Below are 24,969 nucleotides of genomic sequence, written 5' to 3'. Positions count from 1 at the left end.
TACTCAGAAATTTTTGGTGTCCAAACTGCTACTAGGGGCATAAGGATTGCTCTATTATAATTTGATGGTAAAAAGTACGTATTGATCATTATTTGATGAATTAGGGGCAGTTAAATACGTTTTAAAAATTATTTCTTTATCTATTCTCACCTGTATGGCTTCATCCAGAAGGAAGATGGCATCGTTCATTAGCAGGTTAAGAAAGCGGAGGAACAGTGGGGGATTCATGGCTTCTAAATTCTTTGAGGCATAGTCAGCCAGATCCTGTAAGTCCCAGCCCAAGACAAAAGCATTTTAGGACTGAACCAAAACTCACCGGGACTTATCTGAAGTAAAACTCTGGGTCAATCAGCTTTGGCTTCAGTGAAAGCTCTCTCACCTTAATGCTCTCTCGATAGGTATCCGTTCCCCACATATACCTTAGGATAGGATACATGGGACGTCGGTAATTAAACTTCTGTTCAAACTGATGGGGGTCTCCTGGAAAAGGGCAAGAGCAAAAACCCAGCAAAGGTAGTGCTATTAGAGAAAGAGTAAGAGCTTATGTCCACGTGGAGCTATTTTATTTCATTCTGAATGTGTCAAAACTACTGGCACAATCTGCCCTGGGGAGTTTATAAAGGCCCAGAGTTACAGCCAAGTGTTTACTTATTTCCTTACTGACAGAACAAGAGGGAGACAGATGTAAAGGGTACCTTATGCTGAAAAGGACATGGTCTAAGTTGTAGAATAAAAGCCAGGGGAAACAAAGGCCTCAATATCCAAATGTAGAGTACTTTCAGACTTTGAATGAGGCCTCTGAACCAGCCACTGTGGCAGTGGCAGTGACAACTGTTGCAAAATGGGAAACTAAGTAACGCCCACATTCTTCATGGCTAACATCCAAGCTGTGAAACCAACTGGTAAATCAGGTCAGGGGCTAAAAACCTGATGCTTACACTGTTTTGACCTATCAGAGGAACCACTTGATCTCTGTAGCTTGGGTCATATAATAAAAGAAGAACGTGGGATTTGTAGTCAGAACATCTAGGCTCCACTTGATACAAGTCTTTTAACATTTTCAACTTGCAAATTCAGAAATAAAACAGGAATTGTAATACAGTCTCTACCAGTGCAAGTGAAGGGCTGAAATGGTTATATGAGTTAAATGCAGTACCTTATTGTGTGACAGTGTATGTATTATGAAGGTTTACATGCACTGTGTCAGTCATCACTTCAACCCATTTTATGGATGAGGAAACTAAGGCTCAGAGGTGAGCAAGTGACAAAACCAAAATCCAAATAGCAAAGGCAGTCAGTACAATGTTAAATGTCTCTTTAAATGTTAGTCATATTTATTACTGAATGGTAGGACATCTCTTTTAAAGGGGGTCTTAAATAACCGCTTAACATATACTGTTTACTGAGATGGGGTAGTTTACTCTTGATCTCAGGGTCATGAGTTTGAGGCCGATGTTGGAGATAGAGTTTACTGAAAAACAAGGAAAAAAAAAAAAAAAAAAAAGAAGCATCCCACTATTCTGCAATTATGAGGCACAAAAAAATAAAGACCTAGGTTGTGATCGGACAGCCTGCTTTGTTTGAGCATGATTAAATCAAGCATATAATAAAATTGGTAAGAGCATATGTTTTGATGTGAGACAGAATCAAACGGATTCTACCACGTGGTTGTAAGAGACAGACAATTCATCTTCTCGAGCACTCACATCCTTATATGTACAATGAAGACAGTACAGGAAAACTTGCCAGATGGTGACAAATTAATGAGACAATGTAAAAAAAAAAAAAGCACTCAGCATCAAGACCAGCACATAGCAGATATTCAATAAATGATGGCGCTTCTCAGTTCTAGGCTGTGTTACCTGTAAACTCAATGTCCACAAAGACCTTGATTAGAGCTTCTGCAAGGTGGGGTGCATAGGGAAAGTTGCAGAACACACGTTTCCGGTGGAACACACTGGATACCAAGGGGTTTGGGGTCTGATCCAGGTGAGGCATCACTGCTTCCAATACCTCAGCCAGTTTGGCCCTCAGGTGGGGATTCTTCATCCTGCAAAAAGGGCGGAAAGCAAGATGAGCAGGTAGAGAACTTACCTCTCAAATTCATGACTATTTCCTCCACATGAGGAGCCAAACACCCTCTATCACTGTTAGAGAGAAAAACAAGACTCTGAAGTTTCAAGTCTTGGCAATTTCTGGGGGCGGATAATGCAGGGTACATCATTCAGCTTTTGAGATAACAACTTACCAAGTATGAGGATGAGTACTTAAGTTTCTATTTAATATGTACTTGCCTATAATAATCCATTGTTTACTGCCTACTATTCTCTGACAGTTTCACTGAAGATAAACTTGCCTTCCTAAGCTTTCTGAGAAAAAGGTCTGGGATGCAGTTATTCTAGGTTACTGTTATATAACGCACCCCACATGTACCTAATAAACACCTGTTGACTCAGGATTTTTCATTAGGTCTGCTCAGCTCAGCAAAGGACTGGCTTCTACCTACTTCTCACTGATGTGGCTCAGGGGACTATGCATCATTTTCTTTGTGTAGAAATCTTCACTTATGTACACAGCTTCCTTTGGCCTAGATACCAAAACAAAACAAAACAAAACAAAACAAAAACCAAAAAACCCACAGAAGCAACTCTACAGGTCAGTGAGCATCTTTCTTTGAGAAAGAGGACCAGAAGCTATGAATGAAAAGATGAGATCAGAAAGCATCTACGCATGTTTACTACCCACGCAACTCAGAATTTCAAGGGTAAACTTTGTTAGCATACAATTATTAGCTCATTAGAAGCTGCCTGCCACTGGTAAGGTTTCTGGCATTAAGGGAACTATTTTAACCAGGGACTAGCAGTGGAACTCCCATCAGGTATCTTACATGCAGGTTCAAATTCTCTGTGGGCGAAGTCCTTTGCTTATTGTGCCTCTCAAGGGTGGGGTTTGTGGGCTACCCATAAGGATGGCCACGTGATTCATTAATGCTAACACAACTTCTGAAGGCAACCCCTTATGATTCAGGCGTGTGCGTTGCTTGGCTGTGCACCTCTAAACAGTGTCAGAGCCAAGCTCTCAGCCTTTCACCTTTCTATGCTTCCAGTGAAAATGGTGATAAAGTGGAGGACATGTTCCAGGGAATCTGCTGACGTCTCCAAGATGTCATCAGCAAAGCGGCGGAGAAAAATGAGGAAGTCACCCAAGTTATCTGCAAAAAATTCTGAAAGAGAAAATACTCACTGTAATTAGTGAAACACCTAACTTTCTGTACTAAGCAATATTGAAATTCCTTCCTTTTGCTCTACCCAGTAAAGGTTAAAAAATCCCAAATGTTTTGTAGATGCTAGGAATGGTGACCAGTTCATAAGTGTAGAATCTCCTTTAAATCTAAGTCAATTTTTATTTCTATCCTAGTAAATATGAGAATAGCAGAGACACAAAATACTGTTAAACCCACCAGTGCAATTTAAGAAACTACACTGATTTACATTCTTTTCCATACTCAAGGTTAACTGTGCATTAAATAACCTTTTATTTATTTATTTAAGCTTATTTATTTATTTAGAGAAAACGAACAAGCTGGGGAAGGACAGAGAGAGGGGGACAGAGGATATGAAGTGGGCTCTATGCCGACAGCAGAGAACCCAATGCGGGGCTCGAACTCAAGAGCCAAGCCGTGAGATCATGACCTAAGCTGAAGTCGGACACTCAACCGACTGAGCCACCTAGGCGCCCCCACGATCTTTAATAAAGATGAATACATTAGATTAGATGACTATAGTCATCAGTCTCCAGGATGGTCCTCCAACTGCATTGGCTTCCTGGCATTCATGCCCTTGTGTGTCCCCTCCTACACTCTTCTAGGGTAGAAGCATACAGAAGCAATGGTGTATCATTTCTATGGTTAGGTTATAAAAGCCTATAGCTTCCATTTTGGTCACTAGCTCTGGAGAAAGCCAGCTGCCATATTACGAACAGTACTCAGGAGAGATCCGTGTGACCTGGAAAGGAGGCAATCAGGGTTTGCCAACAACCACATGACCAGGCTTGTAAGCAGATCCTCCAGTCCTGGTCGAGTCCTCATATTCCTGTGGCCCTGACTGACAGCTTGGCTGCAACCTCCTAAAAGACCCAGAGGCAGAACCATGGGGCCAAGCCACTCCTGGATTCCTGATCCTCAGAAAACTGTGTGAGATAATGTTTGTTTTAAGGTGCTACGTTTTAGGGTGATTGGTTACTCAGCAACAGATAACCGATACAGCGATCAACAACACATAACCTGATCTTCATGGACAGTATCGGCCAACTCCACACCAACAAACCTCCCTTGTGGGTTAACCAACAGGAGGTGATTTTTTTTTTCCCTCTGAAGAATAGCACTGGGCGAGGCATGCAGATAAATTTGTATGCTGAACAACAAAAACAACATGAATGCTAAGACTAAACAGCTCTGAAAACCCTGGCTGCACTTAATCCTTTGAAGATTATTTTCTAATACACAAAGAAGTGGGGACACACGGCTGAGGAAAAAGCTGTTAGTTCTCCCATACTTCGACCAGTAGATAGCAGCTACATATCTGTTTCTCCAAAAACAGTGGAAAGGGTATTTTGAGGATTAAACTTCTGAAGTGACCCAGTTAAACTCAGACAGTTATAAATAGGCAGTTCCCGAGGGAGAGCCTGCTTACCTGGCACATAAGCCAAAGAGCTGTAGCCATCTGGCAAAGGAAAAGTTAGCTCTATTGGCTGTGAGCCCTCATTGCCTATGGCCAGTTGAACGAGTAGAACAGCCATGGACACCTGCAAATTCAGACAATTTTGTAGCATCTGTGGCTCGGTCATGGCAGTCTTGGTAGAAAGATAGATGGTCATCAGTCGTTCAAACTGCTCACGGAGGTTGTCAGCAGCAGGGCTAGAACTCTGCTGAGCATCCCGCCAGGCAACCTGCAGCCGATGCAGATTTTGGTTGATTTTTACCATCTGATCATGCAACCTGCCCCCAAGAAAGCAGAAGACACCGGGTCAGGAGCCTCATATAGGACAGCTGAGTACAGACTGTTGGAAAAACAAGTCCTCATTTACTTATTCTAGTATTCTTTTAGGATATAGGGCGCTGCAATCGCGATGACACAAAAGGCACTCGCAAAAATCGCTGACAGGGCAGGGGTCATAGCATCGGGAAAATGTTACCCGGTATTTGACATAAATGACGCTAATTACAAATAGCACACTTCAGCTGAAATGCACCGTCCAAAGAACAGCAGCTTGGCCGGACAGGGAGTAGAAGGGGCTGTTATCACGTAAAATAACTATGAGACCAAGTACGAAAAGCCTAGCAGGATACTTCGACACTGTACCGTTGCAATGATTCCACTTGGATGTGGTTATATGGACAGTCTTTCTACGGTTAGTTGAGAACTAAAGCTGGCGAAAGAGGCCTCTAGATTAGTAACGACCACATATAAACCGGCAGCCACCTGGGATGCAACCTGAGAACAGCTTCCACGCCTCTGCTGTTCGACATAAAATTGTTCTTCACAAAGGGTCAGCCAAATGTTCTCTAATGAAAGGAAGCCCCATAATTCAATGTTATGGATAGCTGTCTCTATGGGTACAGTCCAAAGCCATCTTCTTTGGTCCTACAGATAGCGTCTAGGGTTAGCTAGCCAATATGGGGGAAACCAGATGACATCCATTCCTGGGTCTGAAGCTAGGTGGTTGAACAGGCTGAACACAAGCTGCACTGTTATCTAATACCTCATTTAAAACGTCAATGATAGGGACAGAAAAACTATCTGATAAAGATATAATCTCATTTTTCTAGAAATTTGCTGAGTTTTAAAACATGCTCTGTGCCCATGTAAGTATCCTGAAAAGACATTAAAAACTGCTATCCTCAGGACCTCTTCCTACCGACTGTATCATCTTTCTTCCCTTAGTTATACTTGCACTCACAATCAGTTAAACCAGAGGGGTGAAAATCAGAGAATGGCTTGTGGCCAGCCAGAACCAGAACCATTTTTGGAAGTCAGACATTCTAGTTCTTAAACGTTCCCACTTCTAGAATCCTTTTGATCTTTGATCTTTTGTGGTCCTACTCGTCTTACTGGAATCCCATACAAACATCTTTAATTTTGTCAATTTTGTCCCTGTATCAGAGAGTAGAGCTTTGTCTTTTTTCCATCAGGAGTAATAAGTCATGAAAATTCAAGAGCAGGAAGTGGAAAGTTAAAAGAAAACAATTCCACTATCACAGATCACAACAGGAAGACAGCGATTTACAAAATTTCAAGTTTAGAGAAAAATAGTAGTGCGTCTTTACTTTTTGAGAAGTGTAGCAGGTCAAGAATGAAAAGGAAGTTCAGGTTATTTGGATAAAGCCAATTCATGTACACACAAACGCGTACAAACCCCATTCCTATGAGATCCTAATGGGAGCGTGCAGAATAAAGGGAGACTCACTTTCAACCTCCTGGTTATCAACGCCACGAAACAGTTCTTTCTTAATCATATCAGAACAGTTACCTGTGAAATCCCAAGTACAAGGTGTACTCTGTCAGGACAAGGTTCTCCGTCACAAGGTTGTAGTTCTGGGGAAATTTTGGCTCCTGCACAGCTGGGATCAAACAAGTTTCTTTGTCCAAACCTCAAAGAGGGTAAAAGGAACAGTAAATGACTCGGCACGGACTTCTGTCTGGGGTCTCCAGTGTCCCCTTCCTCTAGCTCAACTTCCATACCGCTATCAGTGAGGATTTAAAAAAAAAAAAAAATTTTTTTTTTTTTGTTGTTTTTGTTAATAATTTCTTTTAAAAAACAAACATAGAAAACACTGGAGTTTTTCCCAGTGATAGTGGATCATCTGTATGTATTTGTGCTTTTCTGTATTTAAGATTATTTGCTTTTGAGCAGGTATCGCTTTTATGATTAGAAGAGTCACAAAACTGAGAGAAAATACACCAAAATTAGGAGTGATTCGTTTTTTCTTTTTTTTTTTTAAAGAGTGATTCATTTTGAATGACTTATATTTTGATTTCTCTGCATTGTTTTCTCCAAACCGGCCCCAATATTCTCCCGCCCTCGTCTCATTTCCTGCCAATTCCCATATCCCTGCCCCAAATGCCTTTCCCCCCTGTTCTAGACCCACTGAGCTTCCCACTATTCCCCAGCCAGGCCTTTCATAGCTTTGTACCTTCATACTTTAAAGCCAACTCATCTTTCCAGACTCGGCCACGAAGACTTCCACCTTCTGTAGAATTTACTACTCAGTCCTTCCTCTGTGCTCCTATAGTTAAGCCCTATGCCATATTATGATTATCTGTTAATATTATCTGCCTTCTTCTGGAGACTTGGGTTAAAACACAAAACAGGGATTGTACTTTATTTATTTTTAGAAAGAATGAATCAATCAATACCCAAGGCTGCTAAATTCAGAAGGGTCTCACTAAGGCACAACATCTAAAAGCTACCAGTTTTTTTAAACATCTTAGTTATACCAGCTCTTCTTTCTGCCTCACCTTGAGAAAGAAGCACCTTTGTGAAAAAGGATAAAAGTGAATGCCTTAGATGTTACACACACACACACACACACACACACACACACACACACTGTCTTGAAAAGCCCAGTGCTCCCCTACCTCTCATGTGTACATTTTTAATTTTTCGTTCTTCATCATTCAACTCCTTCAGGGCACAGTAGGTGGGATTAAAGGTGAGGAGCCGAGAGGATCTGGGTTTGCAAAATGGCTGGCACAGCTTCAGGAGAGCAGCACCCAGATTCAGAAAGAAGGCATCCGAGGCGTACATTTGGAAGAAGATTTCTGGCATCTGATTGGCCCAAATCTTGGTGCGGCCTGCATTTGCATGCAAACAGTTTCCAAGCCAGGACAAGATACAGTGTTTGGTTTCTGGAGAGAGCTGGAGTAAGTTCTTCAGCATCTGGTAGATCTTTTCATGGAACTGAGCCATGAACTGTTTAACCAGAAAACACAACCACAGAACATTCCACTTTCACAATCCTCATATTTGTTACTCCCAAACCTTAGCCCCTGGCAATTTCCAAAAATAACCTAATCCTAATCTTTTCCCTCACTCTCCCTGTGCTTTATGCCCTAGTTCTGATTAAAAAAAAAAAAAAAAAAAAAAAATTGCGGGCACTTATGACAGATTCCCTGAGGAGCTGCCAAACCGCACATCGCATTCATGTAGCTTTAGAGTAGGGGTCAGTAAACTTTGTCTGCAAAGGGCCAGGTGATAAATATTTTTGGCTTTGCAAGCTATGTGGTGGGTGTGGCAACTATTGGACCCTACCACTGTGGCATGAAATCAAGCCACAAATACATTTATGAATGGGCATAGCGATGTTCAATATAACTATTTACTAAAACAGGTAGCAGGTCGGATCTGGCCACTGCAGTAATTTGTCAATCCCTGCCTTAGAGTGAGATGATGGGGGATTTAAACCACCCCTGACTCAACCATTTACTGCCTCATGTTGGCCAGACTTCTACTACAAATTACACTAAGAAGCCATGTGGAAGGAAAGAAAGGGAAAAAAAATGGTTTATAAGCTGGAGTTCAGCCCAAGATTTTAGGAGCTAAGGTTGGAAGAAATAGCTTAGTGGTGGGGCACCTGGGTGGCTCAGTCGGTTAAACATCCGACTTCGGCTCAGGTCATGATCTCACGGTCTGTGGGTCTGAGCCCTGCATCAGGCTCTGTGTTGACAGCTTGGAGCCTGGAGCCTGCTTTGGATTCTGTATCTCCCTCTCTGCCCTTCCCTCCACCCATGCTCTGTCTCTGTCTCTCTGTCTCTCTCAAAAGTAAATAAAATAAAAAAAAGAGCTTAGTGACAACAATGAAGGCAACAATGAGAGGAAGTGGCTGTGCCACAGAAGAGCAGCAGCTTACTCTTAAACCGCACACAGGTTTCTCCTCTTCCTTCACCCATGCTAAAAAGAGGATAATTTCTTTACATGATTACAGTAGAAAGCCAAGCAGATCAATCTGCTTTCCCAAAGAGGCTCAAGCAGCCTTATCTGCATCTGCTTCCCGAGGAAACTCGACTTAATCTAAGATCAGGGCACTGGGATACAGTGGTAAACAGTTCCACCTGATGGATGTTGGCCTCTTGCACTTTGATCTCCTGGGGACTGGAACGAGATGGATTCAGGAAGTAGCCATGATTTTCTACTACACCCGGAGTCTTTAGTAAGCAGGAGACATTGAGGATTACTCCCAGCAAGGTCTTCTGGTACATCTGCCCGTTGCTAGGGTCCTTGGGCTGAATGTATTCTACAAAAACCTATAAAAGAAAACAAGTCCTTATTCATTTGCATGAGGAGATAAAGGTGGTGAGATGAGAGGGTCTCAAAGAGTTAAGTCTATACAACGGCCAGTGTATCTTTCTTTTATTTGATAGGGAATATTTGAATGCCCTCACGATAGGGATGCATAAAGTAGTAAACGTCCAGCTCAAATGAATACATACCACTTTTCAGACTTACCTTTGCCATATCTTTCTGCCTAGTGAAATAGAGAAGAATATCCAGATATGCATAAAACAGGATCTGACAGAGTTCTAGGTCTTTTATTCGGCTCAATAAAATATCAAACACTGGAATCATGACTTCTGGAAATGTTCGAACTTCCTCATCCAATATCAAGGCTTCAATGACCTCTTCCAGAAACTCAGTTACATCTTCAAAATCTAACATGACAAATGAGAGAAGAAGTGCACAGCAATTTTTATATGCTTTTACACAACGGATCTCTACTTTTCTCATACTTCTGATAATTCCACTGGTATTGAACCCCAAAGGTCAAGTTATGAGCTCTCTTCTGGCACCGTAGTGGCTCTGAGGCTTTCTAAAGCAATTAAAGGAATTTTAAATTGTGAAGTCAGAATGCAGAAATGCACAAATCTTGCTTATGTACTCACGGGCTCCTTGGATGGCTTCCAACATCAAATCTACCAGTTGCTCATGGATGTTTTGGTCAACATAGATCTCTGGGGTGAGGAGAACTGTTCGGGTATTGGACACAGTGAGGTTCCTGCACTGTACTGCAAAGGGGAGCAGGTTCTCTGGAACTTTGGTAATCTGGAAATAGAATGAAGAAGAGAGGGGAGAGTCTAGCTCTATAACCTGAACAAAGGAGGACACAACAAATAGAATGAAAAAGACAATGTATTCCCAAACAATACTGCTGTCCCGTGGATGCTTGAAAATTCAGGAGAGTTCATCCTTTGGTTTAAGGAATCACCTACCTGCTAGGATTCTAATCCTAGAAGTGACCAAGCTTAGACTACTCTATTATTTATACCTTGGTGGAAATGAATTTATTAGACCTTTTATTTTCCCTCAGACCTTTTCTAAAGGTATGCTTTTTTTTTTTGAATTTTTTAAACGTTTATTCATTCTTGAGAGACGCAGACAGAGCATGGGTGAGGAAGGGCAGAGAGGGAGACACAGAATCCAAAGCAAGATCCAGGCTCTGAGCTGTCAGCACAGAGCCCGACGTGGGGCTTGAACCCACGGACCGTGAGATCATGACCTAAGCTGAAGTCGGACGCTTAACTGACTGAGCCACCCAGGTGCCCCTAAAGGCATGCTTTTTTAAAATTTTAGGTTTATTTATTTATTTTGAGAGAGACAGAGAGAAAGCACGAGTGGGGTAGGGGCAGAGGGAGATGGAGAGAGAGAATCCCAAGCAGGATCCACACCCAGTACAGAGCCCAATGTGAGGCTTGATCCCACGACTGTGAGATCATGACCTGAGCTGAAATCAAGAGTCAGTCATTCAACTGAATGAGCCACCTATGTGCTTCAAGGATGTGATTTTTTTTAATGTTTTATTTTTGAGAGAGAGAGTACGAGTGGGGAAGGGGCAGGGGTGGGGGGAGAGAGAGAGAGAGAGAGAGAGAGGGAGACACAAGAATCTGAAGCAGGGTCCAGGCTCTCAGCTGTCAGCACAGAGCCCAACATGGGGGATGACCTCACGGACTGTGAGATCATGACCTGAACTGAAGTCAGACACTTAACCAACTGAACCACCCAGGTGCTCCCAACAGTATGATTTTTTAAGAGGTTTGTAAAGAGAACAGGGGATACTGGTTAATTAGGGAAAGGAGTAGACCCCAAGCCACAGAAAGGAGAGACTAAAGTTTTAGACACCAAATAGTGCCTGTAATACCTAGTTCCAGATACAATATGATGTATATAAACTGACATAAAAAGCCAGTGATCCAACTCTCTGGCTTACATATTGAAGTCAAACCCAAGATGACCACACAGTTCTCAATAGCGAGTATTCCTTTACCTCTTCCTTAGCTCTTTGGAAGCAGGAATAAAGGTAACAAAAAATGTGCCTCTCCCCTGCATCTCGATCAGCAGAGAGATTCAATGTTGTAGAAGAAGTCATGTTAATCAAGTGGTTGCCTGGATCCTGAAGTAATAAGCGAGCGAAGACAGCCTTTAAGAAAAACATATAAACAAAACACTAAGCAACTGCAGAATTCATCTTAAAACACCAATATGAAAAGGTAATCTGGACACAGGTTATTGTGAGAATCACAGGATGTAGAGTGAAGGGGGAATAAAGGACCCCACTTACTACTTTAGAAAGTATTATATATGTAAATATAACTGTATATGCTATTGATTTTTGTTTAAAAATTTTTTTTTTCAACGTTTATTTATTTTTGGGACAGAGAGAGACAGAGCATGAACGGGGGAGGGGCAGAGAGAGAGGGAGACACAGAATCAGAAACAGGCTCCAGGCTCTGAGCCATCAGCCCAGAGCCTGACGCGGGGCTTGAACTCACGGACCGCGAGATCGTGACCTGGCTGAAGTCAGACGCTTAATATTGATCTTTGTTTTAAAAAAAAAATTTTTTTTTTATTTTTAAGAGACGGAGACAGAGTGTGAGTGGGGGAGGGGCGAGATAGAGGGAGACACAGAATCTGAAGCAGGCTCCAGGCTCTGAGCTGTCAGCGCAGAGCCTAACACGGGGCTCGATCCCACCAACCGTGAGATTGTGACCTGAGCTGAAGTCAGATGCTCAACCGACTGAGCCACCTAGCACCTCTATGCCATTGATCTTTGAACAATATGGGTTTGACGTGGATTTTTTTTGATAAATACAGAATGCTATCGTAAATGTATTTTTTTCTCTTGCTTATGATTTTCTTTGTAATATTTTCTTTTCCCTAGCTGACTTTGTTATCGGTGAGGCTTCTGGTCAACAGTAGGCTACTAGTTAAGTTTTTGGAGTCATGAGTTACATGCAAATTTTCAACTGCCCCTAACTCCCATGTTGTTCAAGGAGCAACCGTACAGTTATCCTAAACAGAGTTCAAGTGTCTGTCTAGTATAAGCCTGGCACAGAGTAAGCACGGAAACAGATTTGTCGAATGGTGTGGAGAATTAGCGATTCAACTTATATACGAAATCTGCTTCTCTGTGTGATTGCTGGCCTCATTCAGACTTACATAAAGATAATTGAAACACAGAAAGTTAAACTACAAGTTGTGGAGTGTCTTCCCTACCAAACTCTTATTCCTTTAATGTTCGCTAGGCACTTATAAGGCAAAACACACTGTTTGATTTTGCAAACGATATGAAGAAGAAAGGCATGGGCCCTGCCCTCGAGAAGTTAAAGATCTGATAGGGGAGATAAGACAGGTACATAAAAAAGCCACTACATGTGACAGAAGGTGACAATTCCCATCAGAGAGGCATAGATAGATTACTCCAGGAATTCAGAGGAGAGAATAACAACTCCTACTTGGCAAGGCTTCATAAATAAGATGGCATTTTAACTGGGCCTTAAAGAAAGGGTATATCTGGATATGTGGCCCTGGTAAATGAGAAGATTCCAAAAGAGGCACACCACAAACAACGTTAAGAGATGGAGCTAAGCAAAGTCATGGTTGCAGAAAAGTGGCCAATTTTTGCTGAAGGCATAAGAAAAAAACGTAAGAATGGTACCTGCTCAACATTGTTCATATCAAGCCAGTCTTGATCTTCCAGGTCTACCGCCATTTCTTCCAAATACACACAACGGCTGGGGATGCCATTCCCACTTTTCAAGCTTGGGTCACCTGGGAAATGGTTTTAATCTGGTAGGTTAAGGATAACGCTTCTGTCTTATACGGACAGCTGATTTTGACAGCATTTCTTTTCAACTCCAAGTAGAGCTCCGGTAATATCAGAATAATCTTGACACACAAAATAGTAGCTAAAGATTTAAATCTTTTTAAGGAGTCCAAAAGCATGGGCTCGGTTATAAACCTAACATCATGACATTTAAAGAATACATCCTAGACACTGGCACCAATCTTGGGGTTTAACTACAGAGAGGACACAGAAGGAAAACACCGACACCTCTTGAGGTTTCCATCTAAATGTTTAGGTCGCCTCGGAAAAGAAAAAGGGTTTGGCTGCCATTCCCACTTCCCTTTCAAGGTAGTGAAGACAAGAAGCTACATGGCCCAGTCAGTACCAAAAGGATAATGAAAGCTGCACCTGTGTCTAAATACTATTTTTAGGTCACCTCAGAAGCTTCACTGAAATATCAATCTTGTGTTCCAGGGAGTATAGCGGATTTGTTTAAACACCAGATACAACAGATTTCTAAGAGCAAGTTGCCAGCCCAAGCAGGAAGGGCAGAGTTATGAAAACTGGCTGCAAGTCTGTAATCCACTGTTTGTTTGTTTGTCTTTTGAGAGAGCATGTGTGCATGGGGGAGGGGCAGAGGGAGAGGGAGAGAGAATCTTAAGCAGGCTCCGTGCCCAGCGTGTGTGTGTGTGTGTGTGTGTGTGTGTGTGTGTGTGTGTATGTGTGGGGGGGGGCATGGGGTGGGGTGGGGGGCGCGACAGGGGTCTCCAGCTCACAGCCAGGAGATCGTGACGTGAGCTGAAATCAAGAGTTGGACATTTAACCAACTGAGCCACCCAGGTGCCCCTGTAACTCACTGTTGTCCAGAGTAATGAGGAAGATCCTTTGGATCATGTGATTGATGTTGAGTTGCTCACATATTTCCTGCTGTGAACGGAATGAGCGGCTAATCTCAGCCACAGAGTAATCAAATTCATCCAGGCTTTCTGACACACTATTATCCGAGTCATCTGGGGTAGCTGGGAGTTCATCTGCCAGAAAATGTAAGCCATTAACAGTTAAACTCCTCTCCGTAGGAGGGAACCAAGTATACTATCAAAAATGATAAAAGTAACCAAGAGGAAGACAATTTCGGATGTGAAACAAGTTAATCATCTAATTAGTAAACATCTCAAGTCAGGCACCATCTATTTTAAAAACTTGAGATAGAAATGACATGCAACATTATATTAGTTTCAGGCACACAACGTAATGATTTGATGTATGTATATATCGCTAAATGATCACCACAGTAAGTCTAGTTAACATCTGTCACCATATAATTAAAAAAACTATTTTCTCTTGTGTCAAGAACCTTTAAGATGTACTCTCTTAGTAACTTGCAAATATGCAATACAGTATTAGGAGCCACAGTCACCATGCTGTTCATTACATCCCCAGGACTTATTTATTTCTAACTGATGTTTGTACCTTTTGATCCCCCGTACCCACCCTGGGCAACCACCAATCTGTTTATCTGAGAGCTTTCTCTCCTTTTTTTAGATTTCACATATAACTGAGAACATCTGTTTGTTTGTATTTGTCTTTTACCGTCTGACTTATTTCACTTCACACAATGCCCTCAAGGTTTGTCCATGTTGTTGCAAGTGGCAACAACCGTGTGTGTGTGTGTGTGTGTGTGTGTGTGTGTGTGTGTATCATATCTTCTTTATCCACACATTCATCAATGGACACAGGATATTTCCATGTCTTGGCCACTGTAAGCAATGCTGCAATGAACATGGGGGTGCATGTATCTTTTTAAGTTAGTGTTTTCATTTCCTTTGGAGAAATCTCCAGAAGCGGAGTTGCTGGATCATATGGTAGTTCTATTTTTAATTTTTTGAGGAACCTCTATACTGTTTTTCCATAGTGGCTGCACCAATTTACATTCCCACCGACAGCGCACAAGGGTTCCCTTTCCTCCACATCCTCACCAACTTGTTATTTTTTGTTTTTTGATTACAGCCATTCTAACAGGTGTGAGGTGATACCTCCCTGTGGTTTTGATTTGCGTTTCTTGGACGATGAGTAATGCTGAGCACCTTTTCATGTACTTGTTGGTCATCTGTATGTCTTCCTTGGGAAAATGTCTGTACAGACCTTCTGCCCATTTTTTAATTGGATTATTTGTGTGTTTTTAGCTACTGAGCTGCATCAGGCAACGTCTTAAGTATAGGATTCTGAAATCCCTGGCTGAAATCCTACCACATTTTACACATCAAAAGTTTTAGTCTTTCTATTCATTAATTGATTGCACTCCCTATTAGGAAAAATGGCAACTATGTTCCCTACAGAATCCTAGTGAACGAAGATTTACCTAATAGATCAACATGCCTTTAATTATTTCAAAGACACGCTTTTTCCTGATTTTAAGAGAACACATACGTTTTAATAATCTATTAATAGCAAAGCATTCCAGATATTTTTTTCTATTCTGAGATGCTAATGTTTATCGCTAGGATTTTCAGTTACAAAAGAGGAAGGGGTATCATACTATATACACTGCTTTTCAGCTTGCTTTTTAAACTTAATCAGCACCAACACCTTTCTCTGTTAGGTCATTTATAGGCCTACCTCATTCTTTGCAATAGCTCACTGCATTGCATTGTATGCACACACTCTGATTTGTGTAGCTACTTCTCAAGTGATGAACATTTGGGCTGTTTCCAACTTTTCATGATTTCAAACACTACTGCACCGAATAGTACTCTTTTGGTACACCTGTCTGAGTATCTCTGTAAGGTAAATTTGTAGAAGCAGAATTGCTGAGTTAAAGAGCTTGCACATTTAAAAGTTAACATATACTACCAAATTATTCTCAGAAAGGTTGCTCTCATTTACAAGCCCATCACAAATTTCAGGGGCGCCTGGGTGGCTCAGTCAGCTGAGGGTCCGACTTTGGCTCAGGTCATGATCTCATGGTTCGTGAGTTTAAGCCCTGCATTGGGCTCACTGCTGTCAGCAAACAGCCTGCCTCAGATCCTCTGTCTCCCCACCCTTCGCCCCTCCACTGCTTTCTCTGAAAAATAAACATTAAAAAAAAAAAAACAAAAAACTTCACAAATTTCATAGGTAAAAACCTAAATATTATTTTTTTTAAGCTTACTCATTTTGAAGAGAGAGAGAGAGAGTGAGAGAGAGAGCAAGCAGAAGGGCAGAGAGAGAGGAAGACAGAGAATCTCAAGGAGGCTCTGTGCTGTCAGTGCAGAGCCCGACATGGGGCTCGAACTCACGAACCATTAAGATCATGACCCGAGCTGAAATCAAAGGTTGGACACTCAACCGACTGAGCCACTCGGGTGCCCCTAACCTAATTGTTTTTTTAATGGGTAGTATTCTAATTATTAGTGAGACTGGATTTTTTTTTTAAGTTTACTTACTTATTTTGACAGAGGGAGAGAAAGAGAGAGAAAGAGAAAGAGAAAGAGAGAGAGAGAGAGAGAGAGAGAGAGAGAGAGAGAGAGAAAGCGCAAGCAGGGGAGGGACAGAAAGAATCCCAAGCAGGCTCTGTGCTCTCAGCTTGGAGCCCAGCTTAAGGCCTGAACTCACAAACTGTGAGATCATGACCTGAGCTGAAACCAGGAGTTGGATGCTTAACCGACTGAGCCACCTTGGCGCCCTAGACTGGATTCTTTAAATCATTTGATTATTGTATATAAATTGCTTGTTCAAATCTTTTCTTCCCCCTCTGATTTGTTACTATTTTCTTATTGACTGGATCTCTTTACATTTTTCTAAAGCAGCCTGAATGAGTGCCCTCAGAAAGGAACTCCTGCCGAAGGAGAAGCAGTGTGGTGCTGCTCGCTGAAAGCCACGCGAAAAAAAAAAAATAAGTAAAAGCCACACGAGCCCGCATCTGTTTTTCTCTGCCGACGCAGCGATTATTCTGAAAGTCCAGGCAAAATTCTCAGAATGTAAGAGTTGCTTCGGGTGGTGAGTTTCGCCAACGTGAGGCTCAACGTAGGAGGTCAAAGGTTCTGGCACAGCACTAGGTGGTGGCGGAAAACAGGTTAGATCTGGTGGCAAACTCAGTGTAAACAAACGAAGATGAGGAGGAGCCAAAAGAGTAACAGAAGGGCATGTGCCTGATCTGTCCCCACTGCTGGTGCCTGCAACCCTCCCAATTCCAGCCAGTTGGGATGTCTGCCGCCAGCCAGAAGGACAAACATTCTGTTGCTCTCCTATATGGCTAAGTTCTCCTCTGAACCCCGAGTGCGACAGGAGCTAAGAACCTATGTAGCAGAATTCCCCTCAACCACACACTCATAAATCATATTTTCCCATTTCCTTATTTTTCCTATTCCTCACCCCCCCTTTGTCTCCTGCAGTCTCCTAATTCAAGCTTTCTCCTCCTATATCCTGGCATCAGGAAGAGATTTCAGAGACTGAGACCCAGAGCTGCCTCCTTCTATCATGTTAGAAAGTCAGCGTTACATGGATTTCTCCCTAGCTTCATCCATCACCCTGTCTACTACTCATCCGTCTTGCCCTTACCTCCCTTTAATTCAGTCCTGATCGGAGTGCAAGGCCACAAGTCAGCTATGCATATGAACACTTTTGAAATAAAATAAAGGGAAAAGACAAACATTTCTCCTTTCCAAACAAAACTATTATTCTTTTTGGAGAGAGAAGGACAGCAACTTCTGGCTTGAAAGACTGAATATCCTCAGAAGACTAATTTTGAGAAATATCATCCCAATTCTTCTTGGCTATATGTCTTCTCATAGGAGGAAGGTAGCCTTGACCTTAATTTTGGTCCGAGATGAGGAACACCATTTTTCTGATTAGTGAGATATTATTGTTATTATTATTATTATTATATTATTATTATTTTCACATGCAGGTTTTCTTAGAAATCTGTTCTAATAACAGTACGCTATGAAAGTGGCCATTCTACAAAATGGGAGAGGTATTTTGTTTGGGATGGACTCTGAAGCATTGAGCTTAAGAACAACTTTCATTTATTTGTCTACCAAAAAGCCAAAAAGCTTTTAGAATATTCTTCCTTTTACACATCTGCTTTCTATAGCTGCATATAGTGTGCTTTCCACACCTATGCCTACAACCTCAGCTTCCTATGTTAAAAAGATTTCTTTAAATATCTTTTACTAGGTGATTTTCAAAAGAAACCACTTGACAGCTTTGGAATCACGACTGGCGTCTGTTACTACGGAACCACCTGTTAACTGGTCTCTTTTCATGCAGGGGGAGGATAGGACCCGAAAACAAAACAGATAACAAAAATGAACACCCCCACCCCCAATTTATGCCCTAAACAAACAAAAAATGACTTCTGCCCCAAACCTCCATTCCAATTGCAATTACGGACCCAAAGAAGACTTCATCCGGGAAGACCCCATTCTAGGTCATCTCATCTACTGCTATTGGCCCCTCTACTTACCAGATTGCTGCTTCAGCTGCTCTTTTTGGATTGCTGCAAACTGCTTGGCATCAGCCAGGGAGCCAAAAAGAGCAGCAAAGGGGTTACTTGAGATGTTGTTGTTATTCTCCTGGTCTGTCATTTCACTTTAAAGTATCCTCCATCCAGACCTAGGGGGAGGGGCTGCAGAGAGGACAGGTATCAGACACAGAGGGGCAGGCAGGACAGCTGTAACATAGCCACAGTCAGGTCTCTCCCCGCGTCTCAAATACAATACGTTTAAAAGGCTCTGGGTGACGCTTTTCCATTCCTGTTCTAAGGTGCAAGGTGTTTTTAGCAAAATGGTTACAAAGCCACCGCCTGGACAAGTTGGCCTGATTTGGGGGCAGCTAAAACCAGAAAGCTTTAAAAATAAAAATGTTCAGCTGGAATACATTTACCTGTTGACATATTTCTATTTGCCTTTAAAGAATAGGTTAAGTAGAAAGAATTACTAAAGTCAACGGGGGAACCCATCTACTCATTGTGACGCGGCAATGAGTGAAAAATAATATGACAAGAGCTACACATTTCCCATAAATCTCTAGGCCAGCCAATGAGCTCCCATTCACCATGAACGTAAGATGGCGCTCGCTCAGGCTTCTAGGACTTAGAGCTGGAAGCGGGAATTCCTCAGCTACCAATAAACAAACAGCAAGCCTTCACTGGAGATGGAAGGGCAAACCAGGACAGGAACCTGATCAGTAGCGTGCTGTGGGTTTTCAGTATGCATTAGGCAATTTATCTCTACTCCTAGGCTTACAACAATTGATATTTCTTCCGCTAAAAACGAAATGGTCTTTGCTTATTTCTATATTTAACTTTCACGATCTGATTTTTTCATACGCCCGCAGACACACACATGTCCCTAATGTGTAACAGGAAATAGATATATACCTGGAAGGTATTTAGTGGAGCTGACTGAGCCTGCATTTGCACCCTTCTGACTACAGGTCCTCATTCAAGCGCCAAGGGGACTCAGTGGCACAGTGGGAGGAGCAGAGCACCCTGAAAGGCTTTCTCCCCTTTCTGAAATTTTAAGGCCACGGCATAGAAACACAACCCTGAAAAGGGTGGGAAGAGACAAAGGGTAGGACTATTCTGCCCACAAGGATGTTGACTGCTAAGAGGACAGAGGCCTCAAAAGGAGTGGGGATGGGGTATGAAAGAAGGAGAAAAAAAAACCTGGCCTATCTTTAATCTACTGACGTAAGACTCCTTATGGAATCATATTAACAAAAGCCAATGTGAGTTGGAAAAGTTACCCTTATTATTGGGTGGAAGAGAGATTTTAACACTTGACAATCCTGCGCCATCTCCGCCAGCTGCTTCACGCTCCTCTGTCCCGTTTTCTACCTAAGAGCTAATGGCTAATTATCTGTAATGACTTAGGCATGCAGTCTAGACTCCTCTCAGCATGGTTCTGGGCTTTAATGCTCCAGGAGCTGAACTGTTAGATGTTGCTCTATGTATTTTATTTTTTGTTATGTATAGTTTAGTTAAGCTTAACAATCAAAAATAAAGATAGCACATTTAGTGCTAGAATTCACAACGATCCTTGAGAGGACTTTCCCCTCATTTAACCACTGCATAGGCTTAACTGTTACCCCTAATTCAAGTTAAGACATTGATTGTCTATTGTTAGCTGACCGCCACTCTGCCTCTATCCTAAGGTACCCTAAAGTCCAGAGGAATGCAAAAAGTGTAATGACCTCTTGTTATTTTCTGTCTTCAAAACATCATCCTCTTTTTTCAACGTGATACCCCACATTCTTCCTTTGGGGATCCATCCCATTCCCAGCCCATGTGTTCAGAAGATGGTCTCACACATTAGCTTTAGGAATGGGCATATGAATCTGGCCTGGCCAAAAAGAGTACAGCGTATTCTGGCCAAAGTGACTGAGGGGTGGGCACAAGACCCTAACAAGGCCTATCAGAATCAATGAACATCCAGCTTTAGGCCTTTAGCTGAAATGTACAGAAAAAGGAACTCTTTTTTCCTGCTTGGATTGTTAGGGGGTATGATATAATCCTGGAATTGTGATCTTTCCATCATCTAGAAAAGCCTTAGCCCAAAACTAAGTAACCTATAGGAAAAGAGTTGAGAGATGGAAAGTCTTTCAGTGTGTGTGTGTGTGTGTGTGTGTAAATATATAATATATAATGTATAATATATAATACATAATATATAATATATATACACATATATATACAAATATATATAAAAGCCAATTCAAAGGGGTTTAAAAAAATTTTTTTTACTGTTTATTTTTGAGAGAGAGAGAGAGAGAGAGAGAGAGGGAGAGGGAGGCACAGAATCCAAAGCAGGCTCCAGGCTCTGAGCTGTCAGCACAGAGCCCGAAGTGGGCTTGAACTCACGAGCTGTGAGATCATGACCTGAGCCGAAGTTGGACGCTGAACCGACTGAACCACCCAGGCGCCCCTCCAAGGGGTTTTTAAACACACAACTGAGGAGCGCCAGGCTGGCTCCGTCAGTAGAGAATGCAACTCCTGATCTCAGGGTTCTAAGTTTGAGCCCCACATTGGGTATAGAGATTACTTAAAAATAGGATCTTATTAAAGAAAACCCCCACAATTGAGAAGAGTTTAGTTTAATACAAAGGAGATGATGCATCATCTGCACCATGTTTGTAGAAAGGAAGTTGAAAGCTAGGAATACAGAACGTATGAAAAGATAGGATCCGAAGACTATCAAGACAAATGAACAGGGTTTATGATAATAAATGGCATTATTTCCTCCTTTCTCAATACTATACTGTCATATTATAAAAAGAAGCTAGCTGCCCATTACATTTTATCTACATTAATAGGATTTATAACTTTCTATGCTGTATTCCTAATGCAAATCTTCTACCCTGCTAGACAGGAAGCAATTTGAGTACATTTTCATGTCTGATTAGTTTTTCTTCCGTGTCTGGCATTATATATCACCATCACAAAATCCCACATACATATTTATTAAATGATTTAACCTTACATGTAATTACTCCTGACCTTGTAATCAATAGCAGCACCCATGATCCTACAAGGGCTTTGCTATGTGTCTTGGGTCACAGTAGCAGCTCAAACTTCTGGGCCAGACACTTGTGGCTCTTTGGTATCTCAGCATGTGTAGGGTACAGACGGAAATAAATCTCTTGTCATCTCCGCTATGTGTCTTTTTGAAGAACAAAAGCTTTTGCCTGTCCTCACTAAGTTCATCTTTTTCATATGAACTTCAACTCTGTGCACAAGCTACTGTCGTAGTCAAATGGCAAATACTGTGTAACCACTTACAGAAAAGTTTCATAGGAAAAGGGAGGAATGATCACTTGATGGGAGTCTTTGTGGAGATGATCAATGGTCTCACAAATGTTAAGAGCACCTAGATATCACCCACTCCAAAAGATCTGATAAAATGGAACCCTCATATTTTGTTTTAATATTCAATGGCACGGGTTATTTATAATCTTCTGTTTTCAACTGCCATACAGAGATACAGCACCATCCAGTTGGTGGTGGCACCACCAACCCTTAAGAGCTTTTGGATTTGATTCCCTTTTTTTTTTTTTTTTAATGTTTATTTATTTATTTTTGAGACACAGAGAGAACACAAGCAGGGCAGGGGCAGACAGAGAGGAAGACACAGAATCCAAAGCAGGCTCCAGACTCTGAGCTGTCAGCACAGAACCCGAGGTGGGGCTTGAACCCACGAACTGAGATCATGACCTGAGCAGCAGTCGGACGCTCAACTGACTGAGCCACCCAGGTGCCCCGGATTTGATTCCTTTTTAATATTTCCTACTTAAAAACACAATTCACTCGGGTAATACTCCCTGCAAGGGTCTACATCTATAATAGCTACTTATTTCCAGTCCTACAAAAATCCTTTCATCCCCACCTCCATTCAATCTTTTGTTTATGAACCGTACTGCTAATCCCTAAGGATCAATGTCAGCTCTTAAAAAGGTGAGCACACAAATGTTTTCACATCAGACTCAGTAATGCTTTTAAACAGAAATATGTAGAATACTTCATAAAACTGGATTGGCAAAATCAAGCTCTACTAAACCATACTCAGTAAGGTCTCTGTCCTGGTGACTCATACATACATTAAACCAAAAAAGAATTAAAATGTTTTCATTGTTATATGTTCCACGCCCAAATCCTTTCAGGTCCTGATAATGTGGCAAGAGATCCTAACAACATTTCAGCAAGTTAGAAGGATCTAAAAGCCGACAGCATTCTTTCCTGGGTCCCATTTTATCTCAGGAGGACTCCCATGTGAGACCAAAACAGTGAGACTAAACACATCCTTGTTCTGGGAGTGAAAAACTGATCCCAAAGAGAAGACCCATCAAATATAAGCTCCCGAGCTGTGGTTACGCAATCTTATTAGTGTCTTCTACACCCTTTTACTGAGGGAGAACGAAGCAGAATGCCAGGAGAGTTCTGAGTAGTGAACTGATCAGGTGGCTGAAGCAATGTCACCATCTTGCCATATGTATTCAGCTGGCTTGATTGCTGCGTCCCGTGCTCAATATTACCTTCTTTGCTATCTGGCTATTTGCTGTCTACGCTTTACATGTCATCCGTCCAGGTTCCATAAGGGATTCGCGGCAAGGAAGGAGACCCACCCACTCGGCGCTCATAGCAGAGGAAGGAAGCCAAAGATAATGCATGGCCAGTATTCTGGCCTTTTCCTGGAAGGGAATGGCAAAGAAGGGGAGAGATGCCAGAAGCTGGGGGCACTGTAAAGGGTTCCCAAATCAGACAGAGTCGAAGTTCATGAAGGAGAGGGTCAAGGGTCAGGAAAGCACAGGAGAAGGAATTTGGAGGCAAAAGTGCAGAGGCCCGGAGCGGCATTCAACTAGGAGAAAAATATCCCATCGCAGACTCAACGACCCCCTCCCCTGAAGCTATTTCCTCTCTTACCAGAGCCTGAAAGGCCAGCAGCGACGACACGACAGAAGTCTTAGCGGCCGAAGGGTTCCCACTTCCGACTCAGCACGACAACCGGAGCTTACATCACGACCAGGCGCCAGGCCTTGCGGAATCTCATCCGGGCGCCGGAAACAGGGTGTGCCGCCCAGCTCGGGGAACTGGCGCGCAAATACCTCGACGGCGCATGCGTCAGCCTGGTGGGCGGGGCGGAAGTGCCTCTGGGCTCCTGGGGGGCGGGGCCGGGTTGGAGGAGGGGCTGAGAAAGACAGCATTGGGGGAGGTGGGGTGTCCGCGGGGCGGCCTGGAGCTTGGTGAAATACGAGTGTCGTGCCTTTTTGAAGCGGCTTCTGTTGCTCTTCATAGATTATTATTATCTATGAGGCAACAACAGCAATAACAACAATAATAATAACATAAAATTTTGAGCTCTTATTAGGTGTCAGGCAGTGTGCTAAGATACGGTAGCTTTGGATTTTATTTTTCTTGCTGTAAAGTGTCAATATGCATGCTACAAGGTTACTTTGAGGTACACAAAGGCTGTGAAAGCAGCATACTTTTCAAGAGTGCAAGTGAAAAGACAGTTCATAGAATGAAACACAGTATTGTAAATCATATATCCGACAAAGGATTCACATCCAAAATATACAAAGAACTTACACAACTCAACAACAAAAACTCCACGCAATGTGATTCAAAAATGGGCAATGGACTTGAATGGACATTTCTCCAAGGAGGATATACAAATGGCCAATAAACACACGAAAAGATGCTCAATGTCGCTAATTCGGGAAATGCAAATTGAAACTGCAATGAAATAACACCTCACATTCTTTAGGAAGAAGCCTATTACCAAAATAAATAAATAAATAAATAAATAAATAAATAAATAAATAAATAAATAAATAGAAAGAAAAAAGGAAAAAAAGAAAAAGAAAAAAAGGAAAATATGTGTTGTTGTTGAGAAGAAATAGCAACCCTTGAGCATTGCTGATGGGAATGTAAAACAGTGCAGCACTTTGGGGAAATTTTTGGTGGTTCCTCAAATAGTTAAACATAGAATTACCATATGATGCAATAAATTCCACTGCTGGGTATAAACCTCAAAGAATTGAAGGCAGAGACTCAAACAAGTACTTGTACACCAATGTTCGTAGCAAAATTATTCATACTAGCCAAAAGGTGGAAACAACCCAAAATGTCCAGGGACGAATGAATGAATAAACAAAATGTGGTATATCCCTGCAATTGACTGTTATGCAGCCTTAAAAAGTCTGAAATTCTAATACATGCTGTAACACGGGTAAACTTTGAAAACATTGTTATGTGAAATCAACCAAAGACAAAAGGGCAAATATTGTGTAATTCCATTTATATGTGGTACCTAGCATAGACAAATTCATAGACATAGAAAAGTAGAATAGAGGTTATTAGGAGCTGGGGGGAAGGA

The 24,969-nt window shown here is 42.0% G+C and overlaps 1 protein-coding gene across 3 annotated transcripts in view; it reads right to left on the bottom strand.

The window, feature by feature from the left end:
- The window catches only part of UBE4A (ubiquitination factor E4A), a 35,711-nt gene extending 12,042 nt beyond the window's left edge, over nt 1-23,669 (bottom strand). For 2 of the 3 annotated variants that reach the window (XM_003992408.6, XM_019811362.3), the window contains exons 1-15: nt 23,514-23,669; nt 18,561-18,722; nt 13,975-14,148; nt 12,989-13,101; nt 11,318-11,470; nt 9,939-10,098; nt 9,505-9,707; nt 9,111-9,302; nt 7,638-7,971; nt 6,529-6,649; nt 4,692-4,996; nt 3,091-3,223; nt 1,863-2,050; nt 380-480; nt 151-264 (exon numbers count right to left, since the gene is read on the bottom strand). In XM_003992408.6, coding sequence (XP_003992457.1) covers nt 151-264; nt 380-480; nt 1,863-2,050; nt 3,091-3,223; nt 4,692-4,996; nt 6,529-6,649; nt 7,638-7,971; nt 9,111-9,302; nt 9,505-9,707; nt 9,939-10,098; nt 11,318-11,470; nt 12,989-13,101; nt 13,975-14,148; nt 18,561-18,681 — 2,412 coding nt within the window. In that variant the 5' untranslated portion in view covers nt 18,682-18,722; nt 23,514-23,669. Of the gene's footprint in view, nt 1-150; nt 265-379; nt 481-1,862; nt 2,051-3,090; nt 3,224-4,691; nt 4,997-6,528; nt 6,650-7,637; nt 7,972-9,110; nt 9,303-9,504; nt 9,708-9,938; nt 10,099-11,317; nt 11,471-12,988; nt 13,102-13,974; nt 14,149-15,733; nt 15,895-18,560; nt 18,723-23,513 lie in introns of those variants that run through there. The other variant, XM_045038365.1, reaches the window with a different exon arrangement.
- Nucleotides 23,670-24,969: the final 1,300 nt, after the last annotated feature.

Source organism: Felis catus, chromosome D1 (genome assembly GCF_018350175.1).
Source record: "Felis catus isolate Fca126 chromosome D1, F.catus_Fca126_mat1.0, whole genome shotgun sequence".
Classification (NCBI taxonomy): Eukaryota; Metazoa; Chordata; class Mammalia; order Carnivora; family Felidae; genus Felis; species Felis catus.
This window is presented reverse-complemented; position numbering and strand designations above follow the sequence as displayed.